Source organism: Salvelinus sp. IW2-2015, linkage group LG18, assembly GCF_002910315.2.
Source record: "Salvelinus sp. IW2-2015 linkage group LG18, ASM291031v2, whole genome shotgun sequence".
Classification (NCBI taxonomy): domain Eukaryota; kingdom Metazoa; phylum Chordata; class Actinopteri; order Salmoniformes; family Salmonidae; genus Salvelinus; species Salvelinus sp. IW2-2015.
The window spans coordinates 35,453,608-35,471,236 of record NC_036858.1 but is presented as its reverse complement, the minus strand read 5'-3'; the positions used below and the strand labels follow the sequence as shown (position 1 = coordinate 35,471,236).

Genomic DNA, 17,629 nt, shown 5'->3' with positions numbered 1-17,629 from the left:
CAAGGAAGAAGCCACTGCTCCCAAAATCGCCATAAAAAGCCAGTCTATGGTTTGCAACTGCACATGGTGACAAAGATTGTACTTTTTGGAGAAATGCCCTCTGGTCTGATGAAACAAAATAGAACTGTTTGGCCATAATGACCATCATTATGTTTGGAGGAAAAAGGGGAGGCTTGCAAGCCGAAGAACACCATCCCAACTGTGAAGCACGGGGGTGGCAACATCATGTTGTGGGGGTGCTTTGATGCAGGAAGGACTGGTGCACTTCACAAAATAGATGGCATCATGAGGTAGGAAAATTATGTGGATATATTGAAGCAACATCTCAAGACATCAGTCAGGAAGTTAAATCTTGGTCACAAATGGGTCTTCCAAATGGACAATGACCCCAAGCATTCTTCCAAAGTTGTGGCAAATGGCTTAAGGACAACAAAGTCAAGGTATTGGAGTGGCCATCACAAAGCCCTGACCTCAATCTATACAAAATTTGTGGCAGAACTGAAAAAGCATGTGCGAGCATGGAGGCCTACAAACCTGACTCAGTTACACCAGCTCTGTCAGGAGGAATGGGCCAAAATTCACCCAACTTATTGTGGGAAGCTTGTGGAAGGCTACCCAAAACGTTTGAACCCAAGTTAAACAATTTAAAGTCAATGCTACCAAATACGAATTGAGTGTATGTAAACTTCTGACCCACTGGGAATGTGATGAAAGAAATAAAAGCTGAAATAAATCACTCTCTCTACTATTATGCTGACATTTCACATTCTTTAAATAAAGTGGTGATCCTAACTGACCTAAGACAGGGAATTTTTATGGATTGGATTAAATGTCAGGAATTGTGAAAAACTGAGTTTAAATGTATTTGGCTAACGTGTATGTAAACTTCCGACTTCAACTGTTTTTATTTTCATGTCTATCAACATTAACGTTACTTTCACTGAGAACATACACTATATAAACAAAAGTATGTGGTTACCCCTTCAAATGAGTGAATTTGGCTATTTCAGCCACACCCGTTGCTGATAGGTGTATAAAATCGATCACACAGCCATGCAATCTCCATAGACAAACATTGGCAGTAGAATGGCCTTACTGAAGAGCTCAGTGATTTTCAACGAGGCACCGTCATAGGATGCTACCTTTCTAACAAGTCAGTTTGTCAGGTTTCAGCCCTGCTAAAGCAGCCCCGGTCAACTGTAAGTGTTGTTATTGTGAAAGTGGAAAAGTCTAGGAGCAACAACGGCTCAGCCGCAAAGTGGTAAGCCACACAAGCTCACAGAACGGGACCACCGAGTGCCGAAGCGGGGAGCTTGTAAAAATCGCCTGTCCTCGGTTGCAACACTCACTACCGAGTTCCAAACTGCCTCTGGAAGCAATGTCAGCGCAAGAACTGTTCATCGGGAGCATAAAAGCACTCTGAACAACTGCAAAATGACTGATTTATTTGTATAATTCATCAGGCAATGGAAAGTGATCCATGAAGCCATTGGAGACCTTTTGATTTTGTTAGGACAACTCTGATAGGGCATTGTACTGAGTGTACAAAACATTAGGAACACCTTCCTAATATTGAGTTGCACACCCTTTTGCCCTCAGAACAGCTTAAATTAGCCGGGGCATGGACTACAAGGTGTCAAAAGCGTTCCACAGGGATGCTGGCCCATGTTGACTCCAATGCTTCCCAAAATTGTGTCAAATTGGTTGGATGTCCTTTGGGTGGTGGACCATTCTGGATACACACGGGAAGCTGTTGAGCATGAAAAACCCAGCAGTGTTGCAGTTTTTGACACAATCAAACCGGTGCGCCTGGCACCTACTACTATACCCTGTTCAAAGTCACTTAAATATTTTGTCTTGCCCATTCACCCTCTGAATGGCACACATACACAATCCATGTCTCAAGGCTTAAAAAACATTCTTCAACTTGTCTCCTCCCCTTCATCTATACTGATTGAAGTGGATTTAACAAGTTACATCAATAGGGATCATAGTTTTCACCTGGTCAGTTTGTCATGGAAAGAACAGGTGTTCCTAATGTTCCGTGCATATAATCAGATGCACAACTCGACAGTGATCACCTTACAGAAACATGAAAACTAAGAATTCTCATATGCACTTAATGGACTTCCTCCGTCAATTACTGACACCTAGATTATAACAGAGGACAATACATGTCAAGAATTACAGGTGAACTTCTCCATTATAAAATAATTCCATCATAACAGTTTCACATCAGGGAAAAACACAGTACACACTTCAAATGAAAGTTGACATTTAATTGCAAAAATACATTACATAATATTTGCAGCACTAAATCAAGGTTGAACCAAGTGAAATATAAACACAAACAAATGTCACCATGGCCCAATATAAAAATGTACAGTAAGTTAATTGTCAATGGGATCAGTGGCTGGCAGCAAAATGATTCTGAACATGATAAATGCTGTATTCACCTGGAATGTCCTGTCCTCCAACAGCATTTAATGAAAAGGTGCTGTTATCCACTACAACACAATAGGGATTGTTGAAAAAAGACAACCTCAAAAGGAGAGAATAGGTCACAGGAATACAGTTTCCTTCTAACTTTCAAAGCTACAACTTCTGAAACAACCACAATGCCAAACTTACCTAATGCCAGGTCATCCACAGAAACAATCAAACCAGGACATGCAGTACAGCAGCTAAGACTTCTCATCCTTTTCTTTCTTTTTCTTCTTCTTCTTCTTTTTGTTGCCTTTAGGAGATTTACTTTTCTCGTTGTCACTGCTGGAACTGCGTTCTCCATTATCTTTATCCTTTTTGTGGGTGGGCTTTCCTTTGGTCGCAACCTCATCTGGTTTCACCCTACCGTGTTTCCCACTGGCAGGGCCAGAGGAAGTAGCACCAGAGCCCTTATCCACCATTGCCTTCTCCTCTCTCCCCCTGGACTTCTGCAGACCTGGTGGAGTGTGCCCGCAGACCATAGTCATCTTTATCCTGGGGCTTCCAGGTCGTTCCTCTTTCACGTAGATCTTCTCCCTGTCGTTCCTGTAACCCTTTGGGCCCTCGCCTAGTTTGCATTTAAGATCAGGATGCCTGTGATCCCTCTGGTGCTCAGGATTCCTCTGATCTCTTGGGTCTCTCTGGTCCCTCCACTTTGGGGCCAGGGGGTGTCTGCTGTGATGATTAGGGTGGCCTCTGTCATCTTCAGGTCGTCTGTCATCTTCAGGTCGTCTGTCTCCATGCTTCTGCTACAGACAAGGTGAAACAAGTAGCTAGAAATTATATTGATACAGTTTGGGATTATAATACCGAAAATAGTATCTGGATGTGCGCATGTTCTTCAGCTTTTGTACCAAAAATAATACCACAATTATTTTGGGGGAATTTTACATTTCTATTGATTCTCAAGACAAGTGGACTGGAAAGAAACCTAAAGTTTATACATTTAAGTCATTTACATTTAAGTCATTTAGCAGACGCTCTTATCCAGAGCGACTTACAAATTGGTGCATTCACCTTATGATATCCAGTGGAACAACCACTTTACAATAGTGCATCTAACTCATTTAAGGGGGAGGGGGGGGGTTAGGAGGATTACTTTAGTGCACAACGGCGGAGGTAGCGGTCCTGCTGCTGGGTTGTTGCCCTCCTACGGCCTCCTCCACGTCTCCTGATGTACTGGCCTGTCTCCTGGTAGCGCCTCCATGCTCTGGACACTACGCTGACAGACACAGCAAACCTTCTTGCCACAGCTCGCATTGATGTGCCATCCTGGATGAGCTGCACTACCTGAGCCACTTGTGTGGGTTGTAGACTCCGTCTCATGCTACCACTAGAGTGAAAGCACCGCCAGCATTCAAAAGTGACCAAAACATCAGCCAGGAAGCATAGGAACTGAGAAGTGGTCTGTGGTCACCACCTGCAGAATCACTCCTTTWTTGGGGGTGTCTTGCTAATTGCCTATAATTTCCACCTTTTGTCTATTCCATTTGCACAACAGCATATGACATTTATTGTCAATCAGTGTTGCTTCCTAAGTGGACAGTTTGATTTCACAGAAGTGTGATTGACTTGGAGTTACATTGTGTTGTTTAAGTGTTCCCTTTATTTTTTTGAGCAGTGTAGTTCACATGGAGCCAGCGGTGAGTGGTACTAATGGCTAAGAACCCTAAGAATAAGGCAGGGGTTCAGTTAAAATGGCGTCGAAGAGGATGGCTGATGTTTTACATGCTCCTAACCAATTGTGCTATTTTTATAGATTTTTTTGTTGTTGCGTTGTTTAACTTATTTTGTACATTATGTTGCTGCTACCGTCTCGTATGACTGAAAATAACTTCTGGACATCAGAACAGCGATTACTCACCACGAACTGGAAGAAGCTTTTTCCTTTAACGAATCCAACGAGAAGGATATACTGCTCTCCCGGGAACAGGCCCAAATCCCTGTCATTTGCATGAAGAAAAGACAGAGGAAAAGATAACGCAGATCGGGCTGCCTTCTGAGCATCTGTAGGTGAGCGAATAAACTCCCACTGCCATCCGTCCTACTTGCTAACATGCAATCATTGGAAAATAAAATTGATGACCTACGATTACCCTACAAATCGACGACGTCATCCCCACAGTGACCGTATGTACATATCCCAACCAGAAGCCATGGATTACAGGCAACATCGAGCTAAAGGCTAGAGCTGCCAATTTCAAGGAGCAGGACACTTATAAGAAATCCCGCTATGCCCTCGGACTAACCATCAAACAAACAACCAACAAACAAGTGTCAATAGAGGATTACGATTTAATCCTACCAAACCAGCTCTGACGCTCGTCGGATGTGGCAAAAACTATTACGGACTATAAAGGAAAACCTAGACGCGAGCTGCCCAGTGACGCGAGCCTACCAGACGAGCTAAATGCCCTTTATGCTCGCTTCGAGGCAAGCAACACTGAAGCATGCTGTTCTGGATGACTGTGTGATAACGCTCTCGGTGGCCGATGTGAGCAAGACCTTTAAACAGGTCAGCTTTCACAAAGCCGAAGGGCCAGATGGATTACCAGGACGTGTACTCAAAGCATGCACGGATCAACTGGCAAGTGTCTTCACTGACATTTTCAACCTCTCCCTGACTGAGTCTGTAATACCTACATGTTTCAAGCAGACCACCATAGTCAGTGTGCCCAAGGAAGCGAAGGTAACCTGTCTAAATGATTACCACCCCGTAGCACTCACTTCGGTAGCCATGAAGTGCTTTGAAAGGCTGGTCATGGCTCACATCAACAGCATCCTCCCGGATACCCTAGACCCATTCCAATCCGCATACTGCCCCAACAGATGTACAGATGATGCAATCACAATCGCACTCCACACTGCCCTTTCCTACCTGGACAAAAGGAACACCTATGTGAGAATGCTGTTCATTGACTACAGCTCAGCGTTCAACACCATAGTGTCCATGAAGCTCATCACTAAGCTAAGGACCCTGGGACTAAACACCTCCCTCTGCAACTGGATCCTGGACTTCCTGACGGGCCGCCCCCAGGTGGTAAGGGTAGGTAACAACACGACTGCCATGCTGATCCTCAACACTGGGGCCCCTCAGGGGTGTGTACTTACTCCCCTCCTGTACTCCCTATTCGCCCACGACTGCATGGCCAAACACGACTCCATCACCATCATTAAGTTTGCTGATGATACAACAGTGGTAGGCCTGGTCACCGACAACAATGAGAGGTCTGGCAGTGTGGTGGCAGTGTGGTGGCAAAACAACAACCTCTCCATTAATGTGAGCAAGACAAAGGAGCTGATCGTGGACTACGGGAAAAAGCGGGCCGAACAGGCCACCATTAACATCGACGTGGCTGTAGTGGAGCGGGTCGAGAGTTTCAAGTTCCTTGGTGTCCACATCACCAACAAACTATCAGGGTCCAAACACACCAAGACAGTCGTAAAGAGGGCACGACAACGCCTTTTCCCCCTCAGCAGACTGAAATTATTTGACATGGGTCCCCAAATCCTCAAAAAGTTCTACAGTTGCACCTTTGAGAGCATCCTGACCGGCTGCATCACCGTCTGGTATGGCAACTGCTCGGCATCTGACTGTAAGGCGCTACAGAGGGTACTGCGTACGGCCCAGTTCATCACTGGGGCAAAGCTTACTGCCATCCAGGACCTATATAATATGCGGTGTCAGAGGAAAGCCCATAAAATTGTCAGAGACTCCAGTCACCCAAGTCATAGACTGTTTTCTCTGCTACCGCACGGCAAGCGGTACCGGAGTGCCAAGTCTAGGGCCAAAAGGCTCCTTAACAGCTTCTACCCCCAAGCCATAAGACTGCTGAACAATTAATCAAATGGCCACCGTACTATTACATTGACCCCTCCCCCATTTGTTTTGTACACTGCTGCTACTCACTGTTTATTATCTATGCATAGTCACTTCACCCCTACCTACATGTACAAATTACCTCAACTAACCGGTACCCCCGTATATTGCCTCATTAATTTTATGTTATTGTGTTATTTTTTACTTTAGTTAATTTGGTAAATATTTTCTTAACTCTTCTTGAACTGCACTGTTGGTTAAGGGCTTGTAAGTAAGTGTAGACCTTACTGTGAAATGCTTTTTGTATTTGGTGCATGTGACAAATAAAGTTTGATTTGAATGCCACCTCGGGTTCTCGAGAGCATGTACAGGTCTAAAAAGGGACTAAAATAGCCACTTAAATCATGGTTTTGTAAATTGTTTGTGATACAAATATAAAAAACCTGTCAAACATGCTTCCTCCCAATCAAGTTTCTATGTGAGAATAGACTGAACAATCTGAGATACCAAACATATTTTCTGCCTATGCTGACATGGAATCGTCCCTAAACTATGTATGCATCATAAAATCCATGAACCCTGACATTTCCCAACCTCTCGTTTCTTTGACGTGGTTCCAAAGGATTGGTGGGCCACTGTGGCATCTGAAGATGCTGTGTGTATGGTGGGAGAATCTGTTGACTGCCCAGACTTATCACTGTACTGCGGTCAATGGAGAAACTGCTGCAGTGTGGGGTCTGGTTGAGGTACAAACAACATGTAAACATCAACATAGTTAGCTGACCATTGTAATCATCAACATTTTGGTGCTTTGGCTCTGTGCACCATGTCTATCAGCATCCTAGTTTAAGTATAAACCAAGTAGTTAGCGAGCTACAGTAGCGATTCCAACAGCAAAATATTTGATGAAGAAACGAACTCGGTACGGTATGACTTGTTGAAAAGCACATTCGCTGACACGTACATTCATATAATGCTCTCTCATGGGCCAGTGGAGGTATTCACTTCCCGATCCAGGAGGTAAGTGTCCAGGTGGTGGAATATGGAGTGGCGGGCCGAAGGGCCCTCCATAGCAGGGACCGGGTGGAGGTAACGGTACATGACGGGATGGGTGGACAAACGGACCAGGTCCCCTGGGAAGTTCTTCCGGATTGTGAAAACCACGAAACATTGTCGCGGCACTTCAATTAATGATAGCTATCAATCTTATCACGGATACGACCAAATGTCTAACAAATAATGTACTCGTCGTTAGCTAGGGATTGTTATGAGCTCACGACTGTGTCGAGTTTCTAAACAGAGGCGCAACTTCGCGAGACTTCTGGGAACGCTTGCCAAACAGACCATGCCTGGGTTTGAGAAGTCAATGAGTGGAACGTTCTTCCTTGTTAATTTTCTAGAAATCTAAAGGCACAAACTAGATTCGAGCCAATGTCTTAGGTAGTTAAACATGTTATTACTCCAACCTCGTGAAATTGACAAACTGACACGTTTTCATTTTCGTCAAAACAACTTTATATCGAAGTTGACAAACTGACACGTTTTCATTTTCGTCAAAATAACTTTATATCGAAGTAGTGCCCTTGAGTTGACGACATGCGCAGTTTAGCGCGAGATGACCGTTAAACCCATGACGTGTCTACAATAAATTTAGCTAGCCTACAAATCTGATTGGGGATTTATATTGGAGAAGCCTATTATCATACTGTACTGTCTTTGACAGTGTGACTGGATGCAGAAGAACTTCAAGCGGTAAAGGTTCAACAGCCGGTATCCCGCACTTCAAAATAAAAGCCCACCCTGGACCTAGGATTAGCAATAACGTTACAAGTTTTTAAATTATACTCTGATTACATTATCAATAGTTCAAAGGTGCTAAATTGGGTCCACTTGTTTTCAAATTAAGTGTACAAAACTGGTGATCACAATTAAAGCCGAAATACCCCATGTATGACCAAATAAACACATAAGATGCCAGGCATCATTAAATTAATTAGATTTTATTGCTCACCACTCATTCATTCACACATTCAAGCAGTCTTTCTTACATCCAAGTATGTACACACTTTTGTCTATAAGCAGCATTAGGTGGCGTCTTTCATTAAAGTAACTGAGGAGATACCAGTCAAAACTATTTGCAACAGCAAAAATCTTCAGCAACTGCAGCCTCTTTTTACACCATTCCTAGTTATAACAAGCTAACGTAAACAAAAACACACTGGTTTCTTTTCAAGTATTAATCAAATTCAATAAAACTAAGGATGGACTATAATACTTCCACAATTGTCAGCTTACAATATGTAGTTATGATATATACAATACTTTGAAAAAGTGTTTGCTCCCTTTCTGATTTTCTCTATTTTTGCATACTTTTGCTACTGAATGTTATCAGATCTTCAACCAAAACCTAATATTAGATAAAAGGAACCTGAGTTTACAAAAAAATAAGTATTTATTTAATTAACAAAGTTATGTAATACTAAATTCCCCTGTGTGAAAATGTAATTGCCCCCTTACATTCAATAACTGGCTGTGCCACCTTCAGCTGCAATGACTGCAAACAAATGGTTCCTGTAGTTTTTGATCAGTCTCTCACATCGCTGTGGAGGAATTTTGGCCCACTCTTAAACTCTGCTACATTTGTGGGTTTTCAAGCATGAACTGCTTGTTTCAAGTCCTGCCACAACATCTCAAATTGTGATTAGGTCTGACTAGGCCATTACAAAACTTCAAGTTTTTAGCTTTTTAACCATTTTCATGTAGACTTGATTGTGTGTTTTGGATCATTGTCTTGCTGCATGACCCAGCTGCTCTTCAGCTTCAGCTCACAGATGGATGGCCTGACATTCTCCTGTAGAATTCTCTGATACAGAGCAGAATTCATGGTTCATTCTATTAAGGCAAGTCATCCAGATTCTGAGCAGCAAAGCATCCTCAGACCATCACACTACCACTAACATGCTTGACCGTTGGTAGAAGGTTCATACTGTGGAATGCAGTGTTTGCTTTTTGTTAGGCATAACGGGTCCCATATTGTCCAAAAAGTTATACTTTCCACAGAACATTCTTCCATAAGTCTTGATGATCATCCAGGTGCTTCCAGGTGATTTTTGGCATACTTGAGTCAACTTTTTGGATGAGATGAGTCTCATTATGTCTGGCAAAAACCAAACACTGCATTCCACAGTAAGAACCTCATACCAACAGTGAAGCATGGTGGTGGTAGTTTGATGGTTTGGGGATGCGTTGCTGCCTCAGGACCTGGATGGCTTAATAGGAGGAACCATAAATTCTGCTCTGTATCAGAGAATTTTACAGGAGAATGTCAGGCCATTTGTCTGTAAACTGAAGCCAGGGGTGCAACTTTCACTGGGGACGGGGGGACATTCTGAAATTGCAGTTTTGTCATTGGAATCTGATACAATACGAGGCAACGGTGTGCTTTACGACCATGCGGATGCCTCAGAGGTAGGCTTTGATGTCCCCCCCACTTCTAAAACCAAAGTTGCACCCCTGGCTGAAGCTGAAGCGCAGCTGGGTCATGCAGCAAGACAATGATTCAAAACACACAATCAAGTCTACATGAAAATGGTTAAAAAGCAACAACATTTTTTGTTGTTGTAATGGCCTAGTCAATGTTGTGGCAGGATTTAAAACGAGCAGTTCATGCTTAAAAATCCACAAATGTCTCTGAGTTAAAGCAGTTCTGCATGCAAGATTGAGCCAAAATTTCTCCACAATGATGTGAGAGACTGATCAACAACTACAGGAAGCATTTGGTTGCAGTCATTGCAGCTAAAGGTGCCACAGCCACTTGTTCAGTGTAAGGGGGCAATTACTTTATCACACTGGGAAATTGGGTATATCTTTTTTTTGTTATTTGTAAACTCAGGTTCCCTTTATCTAATATTAGGTTTTGGTTGAAGATCTGATAACATTCAGTAAAAAAAATATGCAAAAGTAGAGAATCAGAAAGTGGACAAATACTTTTTTACAGCACTGTATCTCATAGTGAGTCATTTATGAGATGGTAAGTAATTATCTCATAATAATGACTTACTATCTCATAATTGACTTAGTATCTCATTATGACTTATGAATTTAATTATGACTTACATATCTCATAACAAAGACTCATAATTCTGACTTACTATCTCATAACTGGTAGTCAGGTTTATTTTTTTCGTGGCAGGAATGAGCGTCCATATCACTTGGTATGTTTGATTTACAATGATAAATTGTAGACGGTCTGTGCCATTTAGCCACCACTAGAGGGTGGTGGCTGATAACACACATTTTACATGTTTTCAGACATCTAAATAGAACATGAAAGGCATTTTTCCAGATGTTGCCTCCTCTTTCTAAATTAGATCTAAATTGACCTGTACCTGCTCCCTGTGGGAGACATCATGTTGTAGACACCCCATCTTCCCTCTCTACGTCCCACTGGTTCAACATGTAAAAAATACTGGTACTCCAGTCTGATAAACAGGAGTCAATTTTTTATTTGGTCGTTTACAGTGTAAAGGTCGATAGATTACATGCCACATATGGAGAAACATAATTCTTAGCACTCCAGGTGATATCTTTAAGACATGGTGCCCCCCCAGTGAAGATACAACACACATAGGTCTACTAAGCAGAGATAGAGAGAGAAGACAGAATTGGCAAATCAAACCATAGCACATGGTCGACAAGATGGAGCAGGACAACATTGACACACAGTATAGAGCAGATGTATACATAATAGTGAAATATGAAAATATATGGGAAATGAGTAGGCTACTAAGAGCAGATGGTTCATAGGAATTATGTAAAACTTCTATAAATACATTATATTATCATCACTTTATTTTTCCTTTGTTCAAAAATACACTATGTTTTTAAAGACCATAACCCCAACATAATCCATCAAGGTAATGCATTTAACACATAAATAAAAATTGTCATTTTGACCAAAGTAATGTATATATTTGGATGTAGCCTATGAAGTAGCATTTTTTGTTGTTGCTTTTTAACCATTTTCATGTAGACTTGATTGTGTGTTTTGAATCATTGTCTTGCTGCATGACCCAGCTGCGCTTCAGCTTCAGCCAGGGGTGCATTCATATTATATACATAAATCCAGTATTCAAGTTTTGATTAGTTGGTGAATTCTGCCTCTCTAATAATGCATCTGATATTGGACTGCAGTGACAGTTTTTTTGGCCTCAGAATATGTGTTGGCTTTACTTTTCCCTCAAACATAGACTGTCAGCAGGTAACAGGGCTAGAGACGGTACATTGCACTGTTTCAAAAATACGCAAGGAGTAAAAACACTGCCATATGATTGGGTTCAGGAAAGCATTGAATGAGAGTTTTCTGTGGTAACCTTCAATAACAATCTGACAATTCTAAACTGAATACTAGGTGCTGAAAATCTGTAGTTTTATACAGTACATTATAAAAATGTGTATAAATTTGCCACATCAACAAATAAAATAAAATTGGCACAGAATGGCTAATTAAACAATGCTAGAAAATGCTCTCCATAAACAATACATTAGACAGTATGAAAATAGATGACAAACGTACAATCAAGTGAGAACACACTTTTCTCAAGTAGACCAGTTAATGTTGATAATAGTGTCATCAATATTGTTGACAATAATTTAACTGAAATAATATAAAGTCTTGTTGGAATGTGTCCTGAATACAAAAAAAGTATGTCGTTGTAGAAGTGAAGTTGTCATTGTCGTAATATCCCTTATAGGCATGATAACTCAATCTTTTTCAAAACAAGCAATAAAGTCATTTTGTGGTAATTACACAACATGACCAAAAGTATGTGAACACCTGCTCGCCAGACATCTCATTCCAAACTCACAGGCAATAATATGGAGTTGGTCCCCCTTTTCCTGCTATAACAGCCTCCACTCTTCTGGGAAGGTTTTCCACTAGATGTTGGAACATTGCTACAGGGACTTGCTTCCCATTCAGCCACAAGAGCATTAGTTAGGTCGAGCACTGATATTGGGCGATTAAGCCTGGCTCGCAGTCGCCATTCCAATTAATTCCAAAGGTGTTCGATAGAGTTGAGGTCAGGGCTCTGTGGAGGCCAGTCAAGTTCTTCCACTCCGATCTCGACAAACCATTTCTGTATCGACCTCGCTTTGTGCACGGGGGCATTGTCATGCTGAAACAGGAAAGGGCCTTCCCCAAACTGTGGCCACAATGTTGGAAGCACAGAATCATCTAAAATATCATTGCATGCTGTAGCGTTAATATATCCCTTCACTTGAACTAAGGGGCCTAGACCAATCCATGAAAAACAGCCCCAGACCATTATTCCTCATCCACCAAAATGTACAGTTGGCACTAAGCATTCGGGCAGGTCGCGTTTTCCTGGCATCCACCAAACCCAGATTCTAGCTCGTCTGGTAAGCTCGCGTCACTGGGCAGCTCGCGTCACTGGGCAGCTCTACAAAGTTTCTCTTTGTAGTCCATAATAGTTTTTGAGCCCTACCACATCCAACGAGCGTCAGAGCCGGTGTAGTAGGATTCAATCTTAAACTTGTATTGACGCTTTGCTTGTTTGATGGTTAGTCTGAGGGCATAGCACTATTTCTTATAAGCGTCCGGATTAGTGTCCCGCTCCTTGAAAACGGCAACTCTAGCCATTAGCTCGATGCAGATGTTGCCTGTAATCCATGGCTTCTGTTTGGGATATGTACGTATGGTCACCGGACGTCGTCTATGCACTTATTGATGAAGCCGATGACTGAGGTGGTATACTCCTCAATGCCATTGGATGAATCCCAGAACATATTCCAGGCTGTGCTAGCAAAACAGTCCTGTAGCGTAGCATCTGCGTCATCTGACCACTTCCGTATTGAGCGAGTCACTGGTACTTCCTGCTTTAGTTTTTGCTTGTAAGCAGGAATCAGGAAAATAGAATTATGGTCAGATTTGCCAAATTGAGGGCAGGGGAGAGCTTCGTATGCATCTCTGTGTGTGGAGTAAAGGTGGTCTAGAGTTTTTTTCCCTTTGGTTGCACGTGACATGCTGGTAAAAATTTGGTAAAACGGATTTAAATTTTCCTGCATTGGCTCCGACCACTAGGAGCGTCACTTCTGGATTAACATTTTCTTGTTTGCTTATGGCCTTATAGAGTTGGTTGAGTGCAGTCTTAGTGGCAGCGTTGGTCTGTTGTGGTAAATAGACGACTATGAATAATATAGATGAGAACTCTCTTGGTAGATAGTGTGTCTACAGCTTATCATAAGGTACTCTACCTCAGGCGAGCAATACCTCGAGACTTCTTTAATATTAGACATCGCGCACCAGCTGTTATTGACAAAAAGACACACCCCCACCCCTCGTCTTACCAGACATAGCTTCTTCTCTGTTTTGACGGTGCATGGAAAATCCTGCCAGCTCTATATTATCCGTGTTGTCATTCAGCCATGACTCGGTGAAACAAGATATTACAGTTTTTTAATGACCCGTTGGTAGGGTAGGTCATCAATTTTATTTTCCAATGATTGCATGTTAGCAAGTAGAACGGATGGCAGGGGTAGTTTACTCGCTCGCCTATAGATTCTAAGGCAGCCCGACCTTTTCCCTCTTTTCCTCCGTCTTTTCTTCACGCAAATGACAGGGATTTGGGCCTGTTCCCAGGAAAGCAGTATATCCTTCTCGTCGGACTCGTTAAAGGAAAAAGCTTCTTCCAGTTCGTGGTGAGTAGATCGCTGTTCTGATGTCCAGAAGTTATTTTCAGTCATACGAGACGGTAGCAGCAACATTATGTACAAAATAAGTTACAAAATAAGTTGCAAAAAAACTGTAGGTTAGGAGCATGTAAAACGTCAGCCATCCTCTTCGACGCCATCTTATCAAAACATGGTTTCCATGTGTTTAATGCCATTCCATTTGCTCCGTTCCAGCCATTACTATGTGCTGTCCTCCCCTCAGCAGCCTCCACTGATGGAAACCCATTTCATGAAGCTCCCAACAAACAGTTCTTGTGCTGACGTTGCTTCCAGAGGCAGTTTGGAACTCGGTAGTGAGTGTTGCAACGGATAACAGACAATCTTTAGGTACTGCGTGCTTCAGCACTCGCCGGTCCCGTCCTGTGAGCTTTTGTGGCCTATCACTTCGAGGCTGAGCTGTTGTTGCTCCTAGACGTTTTCACTTCACAAGAACAGCATTTACAGTTGACCGGGGCAGCTCTAGCAGGGCAGGAATTTGAAGAACTGACTTGTTGGAAAGATGGCATCCTATGACGATGCCATGTTGAAAGTCACTGAGCTCTTCAGTAAGGCCAATCTACTGCAAATGTTGTGTGCTTGATGATATACACCTGTCAGCAACGGGTGTGGCTGAAATAGCCAAATCCACTAATTTGAAGGGGTGTCCACATACTTTTGTATATATAAGTGTATGTGAGTGTGAGACAAGCAGAGAATTCAAAGGTCAGATTAGTGGCATTCATTAGTGTAACATTATACATGCATGTGTATGTTCTCAATACCCAACACGTAACAACCCCAGTAGAGCTATATAAGATCTGGCAACAAGATCAATGAGAACTTATGCAGACCAATGTACTCGAAAGCAGCTCAGCCAAGCATATGGAAAGAACCTCTGTGGCATCACAACACTTTGCTGTCCTTGATTTCAGCCAGGTATGATGATACTGTGGGTTTAGGAGACCTTGCAGGAACAACACATTATCCATGAGTAGTCCAGCAGCAAAGAGAGCGACATTGCTCTGACTCATGTCACCCACTAAGCACTGAATCATTGTCATCCCTTAAAGGCCCAGTGCAGTCAAAAACGTAATTTCCATGTGTTTTATATACCGTATATTTCCATAATGCCCTTTGCGTAAGAGCTGTTGGAAAAGACTGCCTGAAATTTCAGCCTGTTTTGGTGGGACAGAGCTTTGGTCTGCCTGGTGACATCACCAGGAGGTAAATTAGTTAATAGAGAAGAAGAAAGAGAGTTCCAAACCTCTGCCAATAACAGCTAGTTTTCCCCTCCCCTCTCAGACCACTCCCAGACAGTTCTAGCAAAATGATTGCTTGAGAAATTGCTCTTTGCTAAGAATCTATTTGTTTCATTTTGACCATTTTAATTGAAAACAATCACAGTAAGGTACTTAATTGTTACACAAAAATAATTTGATGTTGAGATTTTAAAAAATGGCTGCATTGGACCTTTTTAACTCTTGTATATGAAGCCTTGGATATCTCGCTAATATACACAATATTTCCCCCATGCTCCTCCCCCAACATGGAGTCCTCTGACCCTGCAGTCCTGTTCTTGGCTCTGTCCTACTGTGTCGAACAGAGGTCAGACTCTATTGTCATTACAGAGACCTCCTTGTCAAACTCACCTGCCGTACCTACTTGTCCCTACCTTGAGGCCCTACAAGAAGTCTCTCTACAGATGAAAATAAACTCCCTCCCCTTACGTAACCTGCTGTATCCTTGGTGATGGAGGAACTGACCTGCTCACTCAACTGATGCCTGGCAACCACAGCACAAGCACCTGGGCTCACACCTGGTGCCACTGTAAGCAAGTGCGTAATCAGTGCTCCACTGACTGAAGGCTTAGTGGAGATTCCATTACCTCTGCCTGAATGCAACAGGCTTGATTCTTCAGCTGATGAAAATAGGTCAAAGGTCACTCAAATGGTGTCTCTATTTATGTGGACAATGAGAAACATTGTTGACTCATATTCACATATTTAGCCTGCAATGCTTTGAAATAACCGGAATACTTTAAACATTGAATCGCCTGACTATATGAAATATCACATACCTAAACCCATAAATAAATGTAAAGTCTCTGTAGTTTACCTCATTGTCCTGAGTGGATACAGAGTTCAAATCCCTTTGAAATAATAAGGCTGAAAATAATAAAGCTTTCTTGACTAACCAAAAGACAACTATTCCTTAAATTTATAACACAAGTCTCAGTGTACCATTTCTTGTACCATTTCTTGTATTCCAGACTAAGATATAGAACTGGCACATAAACGATCGTCAGTTGTCATGCTACATGTCGTGCCACTTTTAATCCATTACCCTTAGGAACAATGTACCTGCCACTTTTAATCCATTACCCTTAGGAACAATGTACCTGCCACTTTTAATCCATTACCCTTAGGAACAATGTACCTGCCACTTTTAATCCATTACCCTTAGGAACAATGTACCTGCCACTTTTTCCCTCATATTCATCTTCACCTTTAACTTTCTATTGCTTTACATCTTGATCTCTTAATGCATTCTCACATCTCCAAATGCATTCTCACTTTGCATCCCCCACCCAGTCCATCATAAAACGTTCAGTGTCCTCAAAATGTCAATCAAACATTTTACCTCCTTTTGCAACTAAGCCACGTGACCCAAATAACTTATTTTTTTTCAGCAAATCAACAGTAGATAAAACACATGTGTGCTCCACAGACCACACACAAATTAAATAGGAAGCATGTACATGCTCCGACATTCATACAGGCACAGGTAGACACCCGCTCATTTACGTTCAGTCAGTCAAACACTGGTGAGCCCCAACAAACCTAAATCACATGTACTGTAAGTAGTCCAGGATCGTTTTCCAATGACACTGATGGGTTGTGAAGGCAGGGTGTGTAGAGCTGGGGAGCATTGAGGACAAGGGCTTTTTCAGTCCCATCACTCACATCCCTGGTTCGGGATTAAACATCAGTATTCATATGTGGTTCACTGAAGACCTGTCTGGATAGGTCAGAGGAAGTCCATCCTACTCCAGGTCACCAAACGGGGGCCTCAAGCACCAGTGAGGAGAGCTTCCTGATGCTGGCTTCCAAGGGCCTCCTGGAGCCCTGGGTTCGGCCCTTGGTGTCTCCAAGTCAACTGTCCTGAGTGCAAGAGGAGAGACACGCACTGTAGTCACATACTCAGAGCTCACGATAGAGGAGAGAAGACAGGAACAGACTAGCCAGGTATTCCCAAGAAGTCACTACTGTAAATAGACATTCAGTTATTGTATTCTTGTTTTTCTTTACAATTAGATTGCATTGGTAACAAATAGGCCAATGATATGGTTTTACGTTCTGAAGGCTTGGCCTAAAATAGTGTATAAGAGATCATACAGGTTCTGTAGTGATTCCTATGTTGAAGATGTAAAGAATATTGTGTTGTATTGTTTATTGAGGAGCAACCAGATGCCGCACTTGACATATTTATGAAAACTATTTCAACAATTTTACTGAGTTACAGTTCATATAAGGAAATCAGTAAATTTCAATAAATGAATTAGACCTGGGAGGGCATAGGCCAACCCACTGGGGA

General features: G+C 42.3%; 1 protein-coding gene across 1 annotated transcript in view; it reads right to left on the bottom strand.

The window, feature by feature from the left end:
- Positions 1-10,789: 10,789 nt before the first annotated feature.
- Positions 10,790-17,629, bottom strand: part of LOC111977356 (ras guanyl-releasing protein 3-like) — a 32,728-nt gene continuing 25,888 nt past the window's right edge. Inside the window, exon 14 of the mRNA XM_070448466.1 lies at positions 10,790-17,196. Within this exon, the coding sequence (XP_070304567.1) occupies positions 17,188-17,196 (9 nt within the window). The 3' untranslated portion in view covers positions 10,790-17,187. The remainder of the gene's footprint in view (positions 17,197-17,629) is intronic.